Source organism: Cupressus sempervirens, chromosome 1, assembly GCF_028749045.1.
Source record: "Cupressus sempervirens isolate cs-2001-9-10 chromosome 1, ASM2874904v1, whole genome shotgun sequence".
Classification (NCBI taxonomy): Eukaryota; Viridiplantae; Streptophyta; class Pinopsida; order Cupressales; family Cupressaceae; genus Cupressus; species Cupressus sempervirens.
The window spans coordinates 320,166,067-320,188,043 of record NC_143118.1 but is presented as its reverse complement, the minus strand read 5'-3'; the positions used below and the strand labels follow the sequence as shown (position 1 = coordinate 320,188,043).

The 21,977-nt window shown below is 37.3% G+C and overlaps 1 protein-coding gene across 2 annotated transcripts in view; it reads left to right on the top strand.

Moving 5' to 3' along the window:
• The window catches only part of RST1 (ARM repeat superfamily protein), a 334,110-nt gene that overhangs the window by 199,785 nt on the left and 112,348 nt on the right, over positions 1-21,977 (top strand). For both annotated transcript variants that reach the window (XM_089823823.1, XM_089823825.1), the window contains exon 18: positions 12,203-12,280. In XM_089823823.1, the coding sequence (XP_089679949.1) occupies positions 12,203-12,280 (78 nt within the window). The remainder of the gene's footprint in view (positions 1-12,202; positions 12,281-21,977) is intronic.

The window sequence follows — 21,977 nt, the reverse complement described above, 5'->3', positions numbered from 1 at the left end:
TGTTTACTTTTTAATTTTTTTTTGTAATGCCAAATTAGACTCAAACCATGATTAGACTCAAACTACTAATCATATTTAATTCGAATTAAATGCTACTTGAGAAGAATCAGGATGTATAAAAGTGTCACACATTTATTATGGAATCTATGTAATACATCATAATATAGGCTAGCATGTATAGAAAACTATGGATTGAACAAAGTCTAAAGAGATGCTTACTGGGGTTAAATCTGGATCCAAATCCTGCTTTCTTGGCTTCATCCAGTCTGATTCAAAGCTGCTTTCTTTGATTCATCGATTATGACAATTAATGTGTAAAGCTTACAATATAGCACAATCACAACATTGGCCTTAAATGGGCCTATAGCATTACTTTTTGTGCTTGTAATTTGCAACGGCAAAATGATGATGATTTGGTTATTGGTTTTTGATTATATTTGACTGTGATGGCTGATTATTGATGTTGATGTTATTGTTTTTGAACTGAAACATTGATATGGTGGTGTATTTTAACATGTTGCTTTAAAATTAGCATAGTGGTGTATGAACTTATTTACTGCTGCATATTTGTATATATTATATAAACACATATTCTTATACAGACGAGCCCAAAATGAATCCAAACCCAACCCCAAAATATTTGAATGAATTTCAAACTCAAATCACAAACCCAAATCCGTACCAAAATCTGATTTTTTAAATTGAATCCAAACCCAACCCCCCAAAAATTTGAATGAATTTCAAACCCAAATCATGAACACAAATCCGTACTAGAATCTGATTTTATATTTTATATTGGTTAGAGGTCTTCTAACTAGGCTACATCAAAAGTTGAGATTCAAATTTTAAACCCTGGATTGAAATACATCATTGTTTTTTTAAAGAAATTCCTCTATAATTGTCAATTCGGATTTCCTCTAAAATTAAGTTTCATTTTCATTCACAAATGCATAAATGAGATATAAACCATCTCTTTTGGCCTTTTAGGGTCGGGAGGATCAAATAGACCAAAGTAGGCAAAAAATAAAATAAAATTTAAATAGTAAAATAAAATTGTTTGAGACCAAATTGAGCACAGGTTCGGCTGCTAGGCAGCAACATCCTCAAAATTCTTTCCAATCTGTTTGGGTTCCTCGAACGGAATTTGCAGTGAATTTGTGGCTTTGTAGGCGAATTTGGGGAGAATTGAACTAGACTTTGAGGATTGCCGAAGAGGATTTGGTAACTTAGGTACACACACATGTATATCATAGAATCGATCATCATTCCTATATCGGATTGAAGCTATTGTTTGTTCAACACTCCCTCTTAGCTAGGAAAGATAAAGTTTTAACCAAGTATAGATCACAACAATAGGCTAATCTATAGTGAGAAGAGATATCACCTTAGTCGTAATATCAAAAGATATGATATGCTCAAGAATATCAATTCAGATGACGTTCTTCATTAAATAATCAAATTATGGTATGTGCATTGACATCAAGTCTCGTGATGTCTACCATAACAAATCATGGTATATCCATGGATGCATTATCCACCTTGATTATCTCATAAGAATCATATCTTCAACTGATATCAAGTCTCATGATATCTATCAAAGTGTCCAAGAGATAGTAACTACCATGACATGTCTACAGATATCATGTCACATGATATCCATCTTGATATTGAGACTAATCATTGTAAATTCATCACCTTACATTGTCAAATACAAGTGTTCATTATCTAAAAGATCATCACCTTTCAATAATGTACATAGGTGCCTGATAAAGTCATGCAATCACACACATGACAATAATAGGTTTTACACTGTCACCATGGACTCTCTCATGTGTTGTTGTCAAGGTGTCCCACACAAGACATCCGCCATGAACCATATTAGAGGATGGATCCATCATAACTACTCCTAGAGGGTGGAACAAGGGTTTCACCTTAAGCTTCTCTCTCACAGAGAATAATCCAATAAATTGCATTTAAAGAAATCACTAATGCTAAGACTCCCTCTTAGCAAGGGCATTTTCTCTCACTACTACAAGCTGGTCTCAAAATGCACAAATTTTACTTTGCTATGAGATTTGGTGAGAATATCAATCATTCATTCTTCAGTGATAATGTACGTTGTCTAGAAACCATCTCCATGGCCTTCTCCCTCTGAATCACTATGACCAAAGTCATCAAAGATCCACTTGGCAGATCTAGCAACTCTCTTTGTTCTGATCACAACATTATTAATAGGAGTAGTTTCTCGTACACAAATGCACTTGTCTGATTTCATGGTAACATGAGCAAATGTAATAAGCTATGTATTTATCCTCAGGCTTGGCAACACCAACATTTATGATAGTGTGGCTTCTATCTGAAGCTCCAAGTACATGCATCAACCTCTTGACATTCTTGTCCAAGGTTGCCTTAGGCCTTTTCTAATGTGATATCAACCTGTTAACTTCTTTGTCCAAGGTTTCCTCTGACAGATTCTCTGACTCCCTTTGAATCTGATGTCGATTTTCAATTCAGTTTCATAACTTCAAGTATCAAGTTTTCTTTCCCTTTAGTCAGTTAGTGCGATTTCTTATGCTTCTTGATTCACTTTGAAGATATTCCAAATAGTTGATAAAACTAAACTATCTCAAAGGGAAATCTTAATCATAGAAGCATACAAAAATGTTATAGCACGAGTTAATGAACATTATTCAAGGGTATGAAATACTTATCTCTTATGTTGGTACATCATATAGCTAGTCTTGAGATAGGTCACAAGACTATAGTAAGGTTCTTTTCTTTGCTACGTTTCTATTTCAAAGAAAAGCACCAAGAATGTCATAACCATGTATTGTATATCTGCAATCTGATCCTCCTCGATTGCTATCTCTTGGTCACTAGAGAAGTCATCTCGACATGATCATCTCCCTTTGAACCAACATAATCCTCGATAGTCAATTAAAGGAGATCCTATAGCTGGTCCCTCTCTCACGGAAGCATATCTTGCTCCAAGAATGCAATTAGGTCTGACTGATGAATCATCATTATCATTATCAATGTCCAACTATAACCTCAAAGATTGTGTCCAAAAACATCATTTTAGGTGACAATCCTCTAATTCACCAACTTCCATAGATTATCCTGCTACTAAAGCTACCTTGCATTTTGTTGTTGACTTTGCTCCTTTCTTGGATCTTGCCAAAATTACTGGTAGGGCCCATGAAAGCTAAATTGTCGACATCGTTAGCTTTATTATTCCTAGTATGCTTAGACACTCAATTGTCTAGACTGATATAGCAACATTCTCAGGAGTAAACACATCATCTGTCAAAAGTCCAATTACACGTTTTAAATATATCTGAAGATTCCTCCGATGAGGCGTTGCTTGACTGGATTGCCCCTTTGTCATTAGTAGCCCCTTTTTTGCTTAGTACAATTTGCAATTTAGAAGTCCTTGATCCAAAAGCATATGGTATATAGTTATACTTAATTCTTCCATGTTGTGTTTCTGTTATAAACTCCCATGCTATTCTACAATTAATAATGGATTGCGTCTCTAATGATGGTGCCAAAATCAACAATTTCCACAAAACTATTGAAGACTCAATAGAGGTAATTGATACTGGCCTTTCAAAGGCTCGCTTATCCCAACTTGGGTGATTTGTCCATCCATAACTCAAATACTATTTTGACGCCTTGTCTGCAAGAAACTTTACCAAGTTTGTCTTTACCACTTTAGCCTTTTACTAGTGTAACCCTGGTGTACACACCCGGGTCAAAAACCCGACGCATCTGGTGCACGTAAGCACCTGGTGCGGGTGTGTCACGCACCTGAGTACCCCCGCCGGCTGATTTTGCAGCGCTGCACCTTGGCCACACCGGCTGAGCACCCGGGTTGGACGTGAGACCCAGGTGCATGGTGGGTGCTCCAGTGTGGGAGTGCTCCTAGGGTAAATGGCCGAAAAGGTTAGAAAAATAAATATTTTTGCATTTATTTTTAGATTTGTTTTTTAACGTATGCTAACCCTGATTGGGTGTGGGTCTCATGTGGTCTATTTGAAGGTTTAATAAGACCAATAGACCTCATTTTCATTTCACCATTTCATTTCATTATTTTGGAGCAGCAAGGAGCTAAGTGAGTAAAAGAGTTTGGAGGAGTTTGTGAGAGCTTAGTGGGTGATTTTGCAAGGGATTGCAAGATCAAGAGGAGCAAAAAGATTTGATTTGGCAAGTGTCTCTTCAAGTTCAAGGTAGGTTTTTTTAATTTTACAACTTTTTATTTATTTTAGAAATCAATTTATAATTTTTAAATTTAGTATTTAGATTTACTTTCAAGTTTCAACTTTAAATTTTTTAATGTTTCATTCTTGAATCTTGTTGATAGTTCTATGATTTTTATTATCTATATTAATTTTTCATTGTTCTTATAATAAAAATTAAAAAATATGCTGAAATGTATTTAGTATTTAGTTATTTTTACTTGGACTGAAATATATCATGATCATTTTTATAATTTTAAATTTTATTTTCATTTTGTGAAATGTAGTTTTATAAATGGCATCATGATCGAGCCAAAGTGGAGAAGACATAGAAATTAATGAGGCAAGTGCATCTGATTATGACTCTGAGCACGAGGGAAGTGATCATGGGGCTAATGTAGATGAACAATTTGAGGAAGAGCCTCCTTATGTTGCACTAGGGGTGCCTTCTATTGATTGCCCTTAAAAGATTTTGGCAAAGTATGCTAGGGGTCCTTATGATCCAAAGTCCCCTCTAAAACAGTTTGTTGTAAAAATTACATGTCCTACACCTTCAGGTGGTGGTACATGTAAATGGAAGTATAATATATGTGGCACAGAATGGTTTGGCAATATTACAAGAGTTAATTCACACCACCTTTTTTGGACTCGTTATGGCATAAACCCATGTATATTCTTGTCAAATCCCGAGAATGTGAAATGTAGGATTGAGGTGAACAAACTATGGGGCATTCCTGATGATATTGATGTTCAAGTGCCTAGATCTTTGGGTGCTAGACAATAGGTAGAGGGTATACAACAGTTACAGAGGCAACAAGATACATCTGTTCGTACCTTGGATTAGAGAGCAGGGACTATGTCACCTACACCATCCTTTTCGTCACCTACACACAGTTCAGTAGGGGATAGTAGTAGTTGGAAATAGAAAGCAACTACAAGTCGTAGTGGTAGTAACCCCATTGCTCATTTATTTAACATGCACGCAAGGGAATGGTTAGATGATGTTTTTGGTGATTTCTTCTTTTCCAATGACATCCCTACACATGTGGCTTAATCTCCCTATTTTGTGAGGACGATGTCCATGGCAGTGAATAAGGTAGAGCCATCATATGTGCCACTAGGTGACTACAATTTGAGGAACATAGTGTTAGATAGAGCCTATGACAAGGTTAGGATCTTGATGGAGCAAATGAAAGCATGTTGGATGGATTCAGGCTGCAACATTATCATGGATGGGTGGATGGTCATTAGTCATCGTCCAGTCATCAACATTATGGTTACATGCACTGAGGGCCCATGCTTTTTGAGGCCAGTTGATTGTTCAAGGCATCATAAAGATGCTAATTTTCAGTTTCAAGTGCTTAGAGATGCCATTGAGGAGGTTGGGCCACAAAATGTGGTCCAAGTTGTGACAGATGCAACATGTGTTCAAAGCGGCAAGGAGGCTTGTTTTTGGCAGCCTATAGGCATATTTGGTGGACTCCATGTGTGCATGCCATGAATAATGCACTCAAAGACATGGGGAAAATAGAGTGGATTAGAAAGGTGGTTAATGATGGGAGAGGGGTGTAGATGTTTATCTACAATCACCATACATCACATGCACTTTTTAGGAGCTTCACAAAGAAGCAATTTCTGAAACCAATTGAGACCAGGTATACATCATATTATATTCTCTTGGAGAGAATGATTGAGTTGCAAGAGCCATTGCAACTCATGGTTATGACACAAGAATGAAATCAATGGTCTGAGTCCAGAACAGAGTAGGGGAAGAGGGTAAAGGAGGCAGTGAAGAGTGATTAGTTTTGGAGTGACACAAAATACATAGTCTCCATCATTACTCTAGTGTTTCAAGTGATTAGATATGGAGATGCAGATTCACCTAGCCTTGGAGAGGTTTATGAGTGCATTGATTCCATGCTTGGGTAGATGAGGGCTGCTGTGCGTGAGAGAGGCCCCACTATAGCATTCTATATGGAGCACATTGAGCCTAATATTCACCGCAGGTGGGAGAAGTTGAACTCTCCTTTGCACATGGCTACCTATGCATTGAACCCAAAGTGGTACATACCTAGGCCTGGTAGAGTCACACCACTTTAGCATGATGAGGTTAAGAATGGGTTCTTTCGATGCATTGCCAAGATGTATGATACTAAGACTGCTAGTGAGATTCGCACTGAGTGGTCCAAATTCGCTAGTCTTTCAGGTAATCCTTAAATCTTGATTCAGTGCTCTAAACTCTTTATAGTTATAAATTCTTTTAATTGTTACTTATAACTTTATTTAAGTTATATTAATATTATGTTGTAAACTTGTAACTTGTAGGATACTCGGATATTGCAAAGGTGGATCTCAAAACTATGACACAAAAGAATCCCATTTGTGGTGGAAATGTCATGGGTCACAGAAGTCAAAGATCACCTCACTAGCCATCCGATTGCTTTCTCATGTTTGTAATTCGAAATTCCACCCCTTTATAATCTTAACTTTAAGAGTTTTACTTTACTGATTTTAATTTATGATTCATTGATTCAATGATTTACCATTTATTATTTGTTACAAATTGTATGAATGTTTGTTTATAAGTTATAACTTTCAACTTTGTTATCTTAGGTGTCTAGCTCCTCAGCTGCAGAGAGGAACTGGTCCACCTATAGCTTCATTTACTCTGTTAAGAAGAGTAGACTTACCTCTAAGAGAGCGGAGAAGTTTGTTGTTGTACGTGGTTTCTTGTGGCTCAAAGATCGCAAGACACGCAAATACAAGGAGAGCCCTGCAACACAATGGGATGCGGAGCCAAAGGATCTAGCTCAGATTGATGAGGATGACGATGTAGCAGAAGCCAATGTAGGGCTAGTTGGTGTTCCTTTAGTGGATTTGGATCTTACCCGTGAGGAGTCTAGTAGTTCCAGTGATGAGGACTTAGGTATAGGGGATGATTAGAGAGCACTTGGGATGATTCCATTCTCATTATTGACATTTTGTCATTTTTTTGATTGCATTCCCTTTGATATGGCTATGATACATTATTTCATTTCACTGTTTCATGCTACTCGGCTCATTGTCATCATGAGCATCTTTATGATATATGATATTCATATTTGAACAATGAATTTTGAATCTTGCATCTTGAACTAAGTTAATTTGTTAAATGGTCATTGGTAATGGTTATGAAGTTTTAATTTTAAGTTTGAACTTATGATTTGTGAATCGCATTTCAATGATATTTGGCATGTTATATAATATAATATATATTGAAGTATCATTTCATAATTAGCATTTTCATTCATATATATTATTATATATACTATGCAACCCCCTTCCTCCTCCTCCCCCCATCACACCCCCCCTCTGCGCCCTTGCTGCCGCACCCCCGTTGTCCCTCCACTGTCCCTAAATCGAGGCCCTTTTTTTTCCCACACTTGAAACTCGACCCAATGTCCCCCTCGCACTGCCGCACCCCCGTGCTAGTGTAACACTGCCTTTTATCATCAATTGCTTCAATATTTGAGAAAGCTTTCACAAACTATTTCTAACTGCACACCCATAACTAGTCATCTTCTTCAACACATCCAACGTAATAAATAAAATCAAACAAACTTGAGGCCTCCATAATATCCATGATGATATTGCTGAGACTCAGGCAGGTTGGAATAAATTCTGAAAGCTTTTGTGTGCAACAATTTTGAAAACTTCTATACAGGCACCGTTACTTTTAAATACATTTTCCATACTGATGTAACCTAACAGGTCAACACAGCCATATTCTGATGGATACCAAACTGTAGCATGTGATATGCACAGCATAGGGAATACATGGAATCTCATGCTATTAGCATTAACGTAAATCCTTTATGCCTTTGGCTATACAAAATATGTACCGATAACAATTTTCATAGACCACAATTTCCACCAGTCAATAGCCATAAAATATATCTTGTATCTTCTTTGTCTACGATTAATGTTTTGATAGTGATCTTCAAGAATGATTTGGAGTGACAACTCAATGTGTAATATCTGAAAAATTGCATATGAATCGATATGTTATATCCACATATGGACCTGAAGGGATGCGATGTTAATATGTGTTTAACAAAGAGAGAGCATTCGTCAAATGTCTTTATATTAATATCGTTCCACTGGGAATTGAAGGCGAGACCACATGGCTTGTCATATTAAGTGCAGCTCCCTAACATACGGGAATGAGACATGCGATTGAATTCACTCCTTTTTATATTCCCCAAATTTGAGGGTCAAGCCATATACACCTGTCAATGGTGATTTCTTTCTCAATAAGATGTGTGAACCGTTTATGCAATCTCCTGACATTGTTCTTGGTGGCAATATTATTTCCTTGAATGATCATGACAAATAAATGTTACAGTGTCCAGAATTCATTCAATGATGAATTCCAGTTTCCCAACTGCATCCAATAGATGAAGCTGGTGAAAATTAATACTCGCTCAAATATTATCAATGTCTATTAGAAAAATGGTTACTCTTGATAAATATTTATCAAAGCACAATGGTCATGCTTCTGTTGAATACAAGCATCTTGTAGTTACAAACTCCTCATGGATTAAGTTACACTCCATTTATTCACAATATTGAACACATCCCAAATTGGTCAAATGTCGACACCTAAACTTCTGTATTATAATGCTTGTGTTCAGAATGTATAGTAACTGTTGTCATCTGATCAGCATTTAGACAATATGTATGCATCTGATATGATCAGCAGTATCAGATATTACTATTGGCATTTTGAATGATACAATCCATTTGGTAAATACAAGCAGTGCTGGTGACTATTTTGATTACATCTGCAGAAGGAAAGAGAGCAGAATGATCTCTATGCATGCATGGCTTCAATGTGGTGCTCTTAGATGTTGACTGATTGTGGAAATTGAGAGAACCTATATTCTAGATAATCTGCACTCTCAAATCTAATCGGATCTTCCTTATCAAGGCTTCAGTACCATTTTAATATGATTAGATATATTGCAGATTTGAACTGTATATGTTCTTTTAATTTTTTGACTCTTTAATGATATGTTTATGTCTGTCAATTTTTCTTGCAGGTTGTAATCAGAATATGGATAATTCTATTCTCATCAAATGTAGTAATGATGCCTTAACAATATTGAGAAATACTGCTTATTGTTTTCACTAATCTGAATCTGATTTTAGATGCTTGATCTCCAAGAGGCTTATACTAATTAATTTCAGTGTCCCTCTTTGAAGGTTGGATCTGCAATATATACATATGGAAGAGGTATGTCCAATGAGTGGACATGTCTCCACGAGGCACACCCATTCATTTGTGCCCTTTCATTAAAAATTAGACATCCGATCACTGATCGGGTTTATGCATTGATTATGCCTCGAGCAACCAATGACCGATATAGACAATGTAATCAAGTTCGGTGTGATTGAAATCTCTGCACAAACAAATATCTGATCTGAATGTAATCACCAATAATCATTGCTCAATCTGTATTATGTATGGAACAAGAAATGATAATAATCTGCAAGTAATATTCTCCTGGAACTTATGATGTTTCAATTAGGTACATGGATGATAATCGATTTCCAAATATTAGATCCAATGATGATATGTTGATAAACAATTAAATCTGTATGTATATATATCAGTATAAACAGTGTATATTGATATATATACACAGACATATGTATATCATAGAATTGATCATCATTCCTATATCTGATTGAAGCTATCATTTGTTCAACATAGACTTTAGGGTTGCCAGGGAAGAATTTGGTAACTTTGTTAGTAGGTAATTAGGGAAGAAGAGTCGCCCTTCCTATTAGAGGAGGGACTATGGTTCTGCACACTGCACCTAATCAGTTTATCCTTGACAGAGTTAAGGGAAACTGGAGGTTAAATGCATAGTTTAAACTGATCATATTCTAATGTCCCCACTTTTAGTAGGTTCCTGTAGTTGGCCAGGTCAGTTCACCATTGTGACCCTTGTGAGCTGACAGTGGGATTTGAGGGTCTCAATTGTGTGTTTATAGGCTTTTCAACAGCCTATGGTGTGTTTGGCTCCATTTGAGGGACTTACAATTTATAGTAAGTCTATCTGTTGGTTCTGATGAGCTCAGTTGAGTTAGAGGAGTTGGGGGATGCTCTCAGTTTTTATTTTAGGCTTCCGGTTTGAGCTCCAAGAATCTTGGAAGGAGCATCTATTTATAGTAAGTCACCCCGTCATGTTCATTCATCATCTTTCATCATTAGGATCACTTTGGTTTTGTCAGATTTCAATTTTGATGCTTCTTTAGTTGTTTTCGCAAGATAGGTAAATTATTATTTTTGTTCATCTATATATGTTGAAGTTGTTATTTTTGTTGGTTGTTCACCTTAGTATCATAGCTCATTGGAACTGATACGAAAAGTTTTAAATCATGGGAACAATAAACAGTGGTCTTACGTGTTAGAATATTAAGTTATGGTGGAAAAGGTCATTTTCGGAGCTAAAAGCAATTAATAAATTGGATTATAATGACACTTTATTATATTTTATTGTTGTGTGTGGGAAGTTTCTTAAGTGAAGTTCATTTGGGAAACTTTGTGCCATTTGGAGATTATAAATATGAGCCCATTCGATGAGTAAGGCATCCGATTGAATACTATTTTTCTCTTTTTGTCTTTGTGACACTTCCGAAGTTTTGAAATTTTGTGCGCTTGCTAAAGTATAAGGGTTTGGGATCTACAGTTGAAGTATTGTAGATTCAATTCTTAGTTTTCATTCTGAGGATTGCATTTGCAATTGTGCTGAGGTATACAATTACCTTTTTTTCCTACTGTATTAATTGTTGCTAAGGAAAAATTTAATTTTTCTTGCTGCTGGAGATTGTTTTGAAATTTGTGAAGGCATTTGTTAGAATTATTATATGAAATTGTGTGCTAGTTAATTTAGAGTTGGTTGGGCACCGTTTATATCTGTTATCGGGCATTATTTTTATCTGCACTTTGGGAGCAACATATCTGGAGTTGCATTTATTTGTTGGAGAATTCTTTTGCTACTACTAGTGTTCATTTTAGAGGGTCTGCAAAGCATGTCTATATGTAACTTCATGGACTGTAACTTCTAATTTTTCCGGGTATTGTTGATTTAGATAATGGGGGATATTTTATCAACTGGGTTGTTGATATTTTGTGAAAATACTCACTATCTAAATTGGAATTAAAATTTGAAATTTTCTGTTGTATATTCCCTATGTGATTTCCAAATATTTGAGTTTAAATTATTATTGCAATATCTTCTATTTTGCTGCTATATTGTTGTATCAAAAACTGCAAAACATCAAAAATGAAAAAAAAGAATCAATTCTTCATCATAAATTGTTTGAGAGCCAACAAAGCTCATTACAGTGGTATCAGAGCTTGCTTGCAAAGTGTTTGATGAAATGTCAAACAACAAAATTATAAAAGAATTTGGTGTTTGATGACATCATAACCAGTTGGGGTTATTATACATATGGACCTTGTCAGCTTAGTACAATTTTCTTTGCATGGTATTATTTTTAATGTTTTATAATGATCAACCGGATTTAACTACATTTTTTAGTTACATAGTCTGATTTTTCATTGTTGACACTGATTTTATGGTGTTAAATACATTTTCCTTTGCATAAAGTATTTTTTCTGGTCTTCAAAATGTTAAGCCCATATGAACAGTCTGATTTGTAAATTTTCTATATATTCTATAGGTTGCTTTGTATTGTTAGTGCTGGATAAGAGTATTAAGAAACTAAGAGATTCAATTTTTCTTGAGGAACATTTGCATCTTGTCAAAATTTCTGGAATTGATGATAACTAGATTGAGTGTCATTGAATTCACTTGTTAGTACATTAGTCAGCATGTCTGTTTATTTCTTCAAGCAATCTTAACAAATAGTTTTCATAGTATGTCTAAACAGTAAATTTCTAACTTCAACAGGACATACAGAGCATAGCAGAAGAGGTTGTGCCAAGCGCAGGAGAAAACTTGGCACTTGCCATTGGTGCATTGTGCATGGTAATTGACTTTCCCTTCTGTTTAGAAGTATACTGCAAAGTTTAGGTGTTTCATAAATTATGCACAAAAAATCATTATTTTGAGCCTCAAAATACAGAATTTGCTGTAAGATATATATATATATATATATATTTTCAAATAACATTTTTCTATTCAAGATTTAGGTGCAGTTATCATGTATTCAACCAGTGTTTGCTTTTGGTTTTAATCCATTAGGGCATTCTGACAGAACTTCGGCCTCATTTCCTTTGAGAAATTGGCAAACAATGTCTTATTTAATGCAATATGATTTCTCCTTTATGTCCTATGAAAGTCATATTTAGAAACATGTTCAATGGTTTCAGACTCTTTTCAAAAATCCAAGTGCACTTCTTTCTCTTATAGGAAGTCCAGGGGGTTGGTGATGACATCATTTTGCATCTCAATCTGTCATTATTTGGTTGTTTATTGAATGCACTGCCATTGCAATATAATCGTCTTCCATTTATGTTTATGTTCAATGTTTGCACATTTTGATACGGCTATACTAGCCTAGCGCTATAGTGATTTTGCAGTAGAAATTTTGGCTCCATGTGTGACTTCTCTTTAAAAATCACACTGAAATATCTACTGTTTTGTAATTATTGCTTATTTTGCATTTGAAATTAGTCCTTACAATTTACATGATTTTTGTTACTAATTATATATTTTCTAGATAAAAAGAGTTGTGTAGGTAGTGTTTGTCAGCCATCATTAATCACTTTACTCCTCTTGTTCCCTCAGAACTAGGCCATGGATCAGCTCATCATAGACTTCTTTCTATCCATGCCCACTTCTGGGGGTAGTAAACAACCTCTTTTGCCCATCTTTGGACACACCAGATCGGTCAGACCTCGACAAGGGTTCCTTAGACAGTAGCACCCTACCCCCATTGCTAAACAGAGGTAGAGGTGGAGCCGGGCCCAGACCTTTTGTACGGGAGTTCTTTGTACCGAGAAAGGACTGATGGTCCTTCTCTCTTTCTTTTGGTTGTTTTCCTTTTTGTAGTGCTTTTTTTCCCGTACATAGTTGGGTGTTCCCGCTGGTTAGTTTTCTTCATTGCACTGTTGTATCTTTTAGTCCTATAGAACCTTGTTGGTCTCTGGTTGGACATTAATATCATTATTTTATCTTATCTACTGTGGTGTTATTCTATTTGATTCTTAAATGGTGCTCCCCGTTAAGCTGCATACACGTGCTCTCCAAAAATGGGGAAAAGAAGTGGAAGACATTGCTCCTAAAAACTAAGGCCTTTCCCATTTTTGCTTCTATGTTCACTTTCCAATTGTGGTGGCCTAAGTTGAGGCAAAGAATCACAATGCTACCAATTTGCCACCTGTTGTTCAATGTATCTTCATGCAATTCATAATGGCACTTAAATAATTGTTGACCATTGTATTTCTATAATGACCGCCCCTAATTTTTTTGCTTTGAGACAAATGTGAAAGGGTATAACTTGATGCTAAGGATTACCTTCAAATGACATGTATGTAGCTCAAAGTCCCATGTACAAATACTCTCAAAGATAAACTAATTGGTTGAGTGTGCGATGTTCGCTGCAACTCAATCAATACAATTATATGAAAATCACAAACACAATGCTTTTAGAGATCAATAGCTTGATGAGTAGGGGATGTCTGCTCCAACTCATTTACTAAAATATCATCAAATAGAGAATGATTGTGCAACTATCTAATTGAACAGGGGCTTGTCGCCATCGTTGCATTGAAGGATGTTTATAATACATAGTAAACTTTCAGATACAATGCAAAGATCAAATTTGAGATGCTCAGATGGTGAAATATGATTACGAACATATATCTAACATAACCAGTTGCTGGTTCATGAAAATGATGAACATGTAGCATAAAATCAGTAATAAATATCACACAAAACCCTGGATGTCCAACTCAACCTCAATTTGAAATAGCATGAAGAAATCACTCTATAGTATACTCACAGTGCCACCTAATGGCAGATTATTGCATTCAACTTTGATCAGCCAGCTGTGCAAAGGCTCATGCCAACAATGATGTGGTACAACTAGCCCAAGAAGTATGGCCAGCAAAACTGTCATGTCCCCTTTTTAGTGACAAAACTTTTACCGGGGATTTGCCTATCATCGACTCTCGTAGGCAAATGATTTTGGAGAGAGAGTCATTCTGTTGACAGATGATTACATTTTTGCTCCCAGAAAATTATTATCCAGTAAGTGGGGCCTACTTGTTTTAATGTCGAACTGAGATTGTAGTTTAACGTTATAAAGTTATTTATTTAATTTTATAAAGTTAATTAATAATAAAATACATTATAATAAGTTATTATAATAAGTTGTTCTGGAAGCTTCCAGCGACTTCTCAAAAAGTAAATAAATAGAGGGCAGGAGGCACCCATTTGAAGCAAGTGATTTTGTGGATTCTACTATTTATCATATTGGAGCAATTTGTGGTCTTCGGTCTGCAAATTTCCATTAGGTCTTTGGGAACGAAAACTCCCTTGGATCTGCATAACTGAGGAAGTGAGATATCTTCCGAAGGGTTGCTCATTGGGGATGGTATTCTGCCATTTCATGAAGGATCATTTCTGAAAGATGGATTTGTAGATTTTAGTTCCTTGCAAGGGTTTGGAGGTCATCTTCTTTTTACAGTATCTACTGGCCGAGTTTAGGAGAAGAAATTGTGCTTTTTCGAATGAGGTTTGGATCAAGACCAAATGCATATTTGTTCATAACTCTTCACAGAGAAAGAGTCTGAATTTTTGCTTGGGACGAGTTATATAATACCCCAAGGCGTCTCAGATTTATCAAAGGAAGGCAACTGATACTCAGCCGATTATTTACTGGACAGAGCTGTATAGGGCACAGATTATAAAGCATTATTTCCATATCGCAGACTGTCCAGAATTATTTTTATTATTTACGAAGGCTATTGATACTGAGCGATTCATCATATAACATCTGGGAACTGTTCGGCGGGTTGAGAAATTTTAATTAAAAACGTGCCAGTGCCGTACAGGTACGACTGTACTGTAGTAGACAGAATCATTCAGCAATTTTACTCCAGTAGGGTTGCAAACAGTCAGGACAAAAAAAGGTGCCATCTAAAAATTCATGCATTGCATATTTCTTGATTTTCTTTAAAAATTAGGTGCAGATCTGTAGGTGCTTAGACACTAATATCTTGAAATATTTGCTATTGCCCTTAGAAGGTTGTACGAATCAATTTCTGAATGCAAATAACAATTATTTTTCTAAATATTGTTGATATTCACTGCTCTTGTTTTCATCCCTACACTTGGTGAATTGTTCAAACATTATACCTTCACGCATAAATGGTTGCATGATAAGTGTTTGACGAAATTCCAAAGTCAGTTTGGATAAACCTTATAGTAAGGGGGTCATTTTAGTGGTATTAGAGCAGTGTTCTTGCCATCCCGTTGGGTAGGACATCTTATGCAATCATATTCCAAATATTATATTCGCAGGAGAACAATACTTAAGGGCAAAAATATGGGTGAAAGACAATCACAGAGTCTACTGAGATTTCCCAGAGTTGATGATGATGAAACCAGAGACTTTTACAGAATCATGACTACTGGACCACAAGAAATAGCTCAGTCACTACAAGCTTTGACTACCATAATGGAGAGAGTTGTTCAGCCCAAGATTCAGGAACAAGGTAGAGGTACACCTGATCATGATAATAGAAGTGTGGCAGGCTCACAGGGTGCTCCTAGGCGCAGATTATGGACACCAAATAGGCCTACTCATCCCACCTTCCTAAGGGAGGAGGCTCAGGAGATAGGAGAAGATGATTTGCCGGATGATTTCCAGGATGATCTCAGAGCTGCTACTACAGAATGGCAGGTATTACCCCCGCATGTGCGTGAACTATTGAACTTTGATCGCTATCTAAACCAAAGGAGAGAGCATATGAGGAGCAGCTGTCAGAATAGGAGGTCTAGAGGAGGTCATGATAGTGAGTTGCAGCGAGCTGTTAGCAAACTCACTTTACCATTTTTCGATGGTAGTGGTCAGATGACAGCACAGGCTTGGGTTCATAAGTTGGATACATTCCTGGCATTGAGGCCTATGTCAGAGATAGATGCCATCAGATATGCCACTTTGCATTTGGAGGGAGCAACCCATGATTGGTGGTCACATGGGATGGTTACGTTGCAACACAACCAGGTGACATCTTACCAGGACTTTGTGGACAGATTGGTTGAATGTTTTGATAAAAAAGATCCAGAGATTTATTTTCGCGACCTCACTCAGTTAAGACAGTCAGGCAATTTGGAGGTTTATATTAGTGAATTTCAGAGGTTGTCAGTTATGGTACAGGATGTGTCTAAGAGACAGTTGGTTATCCTATTCAGAGAAGGATTGTCCGAACCCCTTAAGGGGTGGATTAAGGCATTTGATCCACCAACACTTCAGGGGGCCATGAGGAAAGCGCGGATTATGGAGCTAACAGCATCTTCTAGTAGGTTCACTACCAAGAGTACTACTTCTTTCACAGACAATAAGAAGTTTGATAAGAATAAAGGGAAGAGTATTGAAACCAAAGGAAAATCACCCTTGGATGCAAAAGCATTAAACGATTTGCGCAGAAAGAAACTATGCTTCTATTGCAAAGGCCCATATGACAGGGGCCATGATTGTCCTCTGAGACCTAAAGGAAAGGCCAACAGAGTTATGTGGGCATATTACGAAGGGTCAGATTCCGACAGTGCAACAAATGAGGATGATCACAGTAGTTCAGAACCTGAAGGAGAAACAGGAAATTCAGAACAAAAGGAAGAAATTGAGTTACATTTACAGCAGGGGCGTTTGTCTAGTATTCAACAGGAGGGATCTTTTAGGTTACGTGGTGTTCTAGCAGGACAGAAGGTGATCACATTGGTTGATACAGGTGCCACACACAATTTCATTGATGCACGATTGGTTGAGCGCCGTGGAATCAAGACAGAGGAGTTTGAGGGTCTCCGAGTACAGGTTGCCGATGGATACACTCTTAAGTGCAATAGAATGGTCAGAGACATGCCTTTACGTCTGAATAATTATGAGTTTAAAGCAGATTACCATGTGGTCAATATGGGCGACTTGGATATCGTTTTGGGTATGGCATGGTTACGTTTATTGGGTGAAGTCACTTTCCGTCTCAAGGACATGGAGATCAAGTTTGAGGTAGATGGGAAGCAACATGTGTTGAGAGCTATCAGGAATAGTGATATCTGAACTATTTCTCTAAGAAGATTGGAAAGGTTGGTGAGGCATAACGATATTGAATGGGCAACCGTGTGTACTCGCATGCCTACAAAGGAGGAACAACAAAAGACGAAATATCATCCAGACATCCAGATATTGAGGGAAAAGTATAGTAAGGTATTCAACGATATTCCACCTGGAACACCACCTGATAGAGGGATTGAGCGCATCATCGAATTAGAAGAAGGTGCTAAACTAGTTATGATCACTCCATACAGACATCCAAAGAGGCTCAAAGATGAAATAGAAAAAACCATCAAGGAGCTTCTCGCAATGGGACACATTAGACCTAGTAAGTCTCCTTTTGCTTCTTCAGTAGTTTTGGTAAAAAAGAAAGATGGTTCTCTACGGATGTGCATTGATTACAGAATGTTGAATAAGAAGACCATTAAGAATAGATATCCTATTCCACAGATTGATGAGCTGATAGATGAACTACATGGGGCATGCTACTTCAGTAAGATAGACTTGAGATCGGGTTACCACCAGATCAGAGTCAGAGAACAAGAGATAGAGAAGACTGCCTTCAGATGTCATTATGGACACTTTGAGTTTATATTGATGCCATTCGGGTTGACCAATGCACCAGCTACTTTCCAGTCCACCATGAATAAGGTCTTCCATCATCAGCTGAGGAAATTTGTGTTGGTTTTCTTTGATGATATCTTGGTATACAGTCGGACATGGCGTGAGCATATGGAGCATTTAGAGACAGTATTAAATACCTTGCAGGTAGAGTCCTTGTATGCCAAAGAGTCCAAATGTGATTTGGGCATGACCGAGTTATTATACTTAGGTCATATTATCAGTAGAGGAGTACGGATGGATCCTGATAAGACTCGTGCTATTGTGGAGTAGCCTATTCCTGAGAACCTGACCCAACTGAGAGGATTCTTTGGTTTATGTGGCTTCTATTGCAAATTTGTTTGTGGATATTCGCGACATGCGGCTCCTATGACAGATTTGCTCAAAAAAGGAGCTTTTGTTTGGACAGCAAAAGCACAGGCTTGTTTTGATAGATTTAAGGAGATCATGACTTCATGCCCGGTACTAGCATTGCCCGATTTCTCGAAACCATTTGAACTTCAGTGTGATGCCTCAGGAGATGGTATTGGGGCTGTTTTGATGCAGGACAAACACCCTATTGCATATGAGCAGGAAACCCCGTGGGCTAGAGAAATCATTCAGCATTTATGACAAGGAGATGTTAGCTATCATGCACGCATTAGCTAAGTTCAGGCAGTATTTAGTAGGTGGTAAGTTTTGTATAAAAACTGATCACAATAGTTTGAGACATTTTCTTGGGCAGAGAGATCTCAATGATAGACAACAAAAATGGGTGAGTAAGCTGCAGGCATACGACTTCGATATATCATACGTTAAAGGCACTCAGAATGTTGTAGCAGATGCCTTGTCACGCAGGCCACATCTTAATGCAATGATTGAGATCTCTGAGGATTGGAAGCATTTGATTCTTGCAGAATATGTTAGAGACTCTTGGGCATCTGGGATAGTTGATGGGACAATTGTTGACACTAGGTATTCACTTGTGGATGACTTGATCATTTACAAGAGCAGGATCTTTTTAGTCCCAGGATCGAAGGTGAAACGGTCTATTATGCGAGCTCTTCATGATTCACCCATAGCTGGTCATCCAGGGTACTTTAAAACATATAGACAGGTGTGGGAACGGTTTACATGGAAAGGACTCAAGAAGGATGTATTGCAGTAATTTCGTGAGTGTTCTGTATGTCAACAGAATAAACAGGAGCACACCTTCCTAGCAGGACTCCTACAACCACTACCCATCCCGAGATAGAAGTGGGAATGCATATCCATGGATTTCATTACAGGGTTGCCCAAGGCTCAGGGACGCGATTGCATTTATGTGGTGGTGGATAGACTAACGAAATATGCTCACTTCTTTCCCATCACCACGACTTATACAGCAGTACAGGTAGCTGAGGTATTCTTCAGAGAGGTTCTCAGGTTACATGGGATACCCCGTAGTATTGTCAGTGACAGGGACAGTAGATTCTTGAGTCATTTTTGGAAGGAGGTGTTTCGATTATGCGGCACTGAACTCACACCCAGTACTAGTTATCACCTGCAGACTGATGGACAGACGGAGATAGTAAACAAGTGGGTGGAAGGCTACTTGAGGAACTACGTGGCTGATCAGCAGAAGGCTTGGGTAAGATGGATTTATTTGTGTGAATATTGTTACAATACCACTTTTCACATGTCAATTCAGATGACACTTTTTCGAGCATTATATGGGTATGATGCACCGAGCTTCATTGATTTACTGATGGGGGATGTCTGGGTTCCATGTGTCGGGAATTTGATTCAAGAGAGTAAAGACATTATTAGCACTCTTCGGGATAACATTGCTCGGGCACAGAATCAATATAAGCAGTATGCAGATCAGAAGAGAATTGAGAGAAGCTTTGAGGTTGGTGACATGGTTTACCTCATGCTTCAGCCCTTTCGGCAATCTACTCTTAAAAGAAGTGGGTCAGAAAAGCTTAAGCCTAGATATTATGGGCCTTTCAGGATCACCAGACGAATAGGGGAATTGGCTTATGAGATTGAGCTTCCAGCAAATAGTAAAGTGTATAATGTGTTCCATGTGTCGCGCCTCAAAAAGGCGCTGGGACAGAATGTGGAACCTTCTACAGTATTACCTCCTTTGGATGATGAAGGGAAATTGATCTTAGTGCCGGAATTCATTTTGGAAAGCAGGGAAAAATAGCTCCACAGAAGGGTAATCAGAGAATATTTGGTTAAATGGAAAGATCTACTAGTTGAAGATGCCACTTGGGAAAATGAAACAATTTTGCAGCATCCAGCTTTGAGATTGCTTGAGGACAAGCAATTTCAGGAAGGGCGGACTGTCATGTCCCCTTTTTAGTGACAAAACTTTTACCGGGGATTTGCCTATCATCGACTCTCGTAGGCAAATGATTTTGGAGAGAGAGTCATTCTGTTGACAGATGATTACATTTTTGCTCCCAGAAAATTATTATCCAGTAAGTGGGGCCTACTTGTTTTAATGTCGAACTGAGATTGTAGTTTAACTTTATAAAGTTATTTATTTAATTTTATAAAGTTAATTAATAATAAAATACATTATAATAAGTTATTATAATAAGTTGTTCTGGAAGCTTCCAGCGACTTCTCAAAAAGTAAATAAATAGAGGGCAGGAGGCACCCATTTGAAGCAAGTGATTTTGTGGATTCTACTATTTATCATATTGGAGCAATTTGTGGTCTTTGGTCTGCAAATTTCCATTAGGTCTTTGGGAACGAAAACTCCCTTGGATCTGCATAACTGAGGAAGTGAGATATCTTCCGAAGGGTTGCTCAATGGAGATGGTATTCTGCAATTTCATGAAGGATCATTTCTGAAAGATGGGTTTGTAGATTTTAGTTCCTTGCAAGGGTTTGGAGGTCATCTTCTTTTTACAGTATCTACTGGCCGAGTTTAGGAGAAGAAATTGTGCTTTTTCGAATGAGGTTTGGATCAGGACCAAATGTATATTTGTTCATAACTCTTCACAGAGCAAGAGTTTGAATTTTTGCTTGGGACGAGTTATATAATACCCCAAGGCGTCTCAGATTTATCAAAGGAAGGCAACCAATACACAGCCAATTTTTTACTGGACAGAGCCGTACCTGACAGAGCCGTACAGGGCAACGATTATAAAGCATTATTTCCATATCGCAGACTGTCCAGAATTATTTTTATTATTTTCGGAGGCTATTAATACTGAGCGATTCATCATATAACATCTGGGAACTGTTCGGCGGGTTGAGAAATTTTAATTAAAAATGTTCCAGTGGCGTACAGGTACGACAATATTGTAGAAGACAGAATCATTCAGCAATTTTACTCCAGCAGGGTTGCAAACAGTCAGGACAAAAAATGGTGCCATCTAAAAATTCATGCATTGCATATTTCTTGACTTTCTTTAAAAATTAGGTGCAGGTCTGTAGGTGCTTAGACACTAATATCTTGAAATATTTGCTATTGCCCTTAGAAGGTTGTACAAATCAATTTCTGAATGTAAATAACAATTATTTTTCTAAATATTGTTGATATTCACTGCTCTTGTTTTCATCCCTACACTTGGTGAATTGTTCAAACATTATACCTTCACGCATAAATGGTTGCATGATAAGTGTTTGACGAAATTCCAAAGTCAGTTTGGATAAACCTTATATCAAGGGGGTCATTTAAAAAACCGGACACAAATAGCAACTATAACTTATAACTATCTCCTTTAATCTATCAATGTGAATAGTCTTGTGATTTGATACATTAGACTAAAGAAGAATGAATAGCCATCCATCGGTGAAGCGCAACAATGATCTTTGTATGATATCATCAAGTCAATTTATTAGATT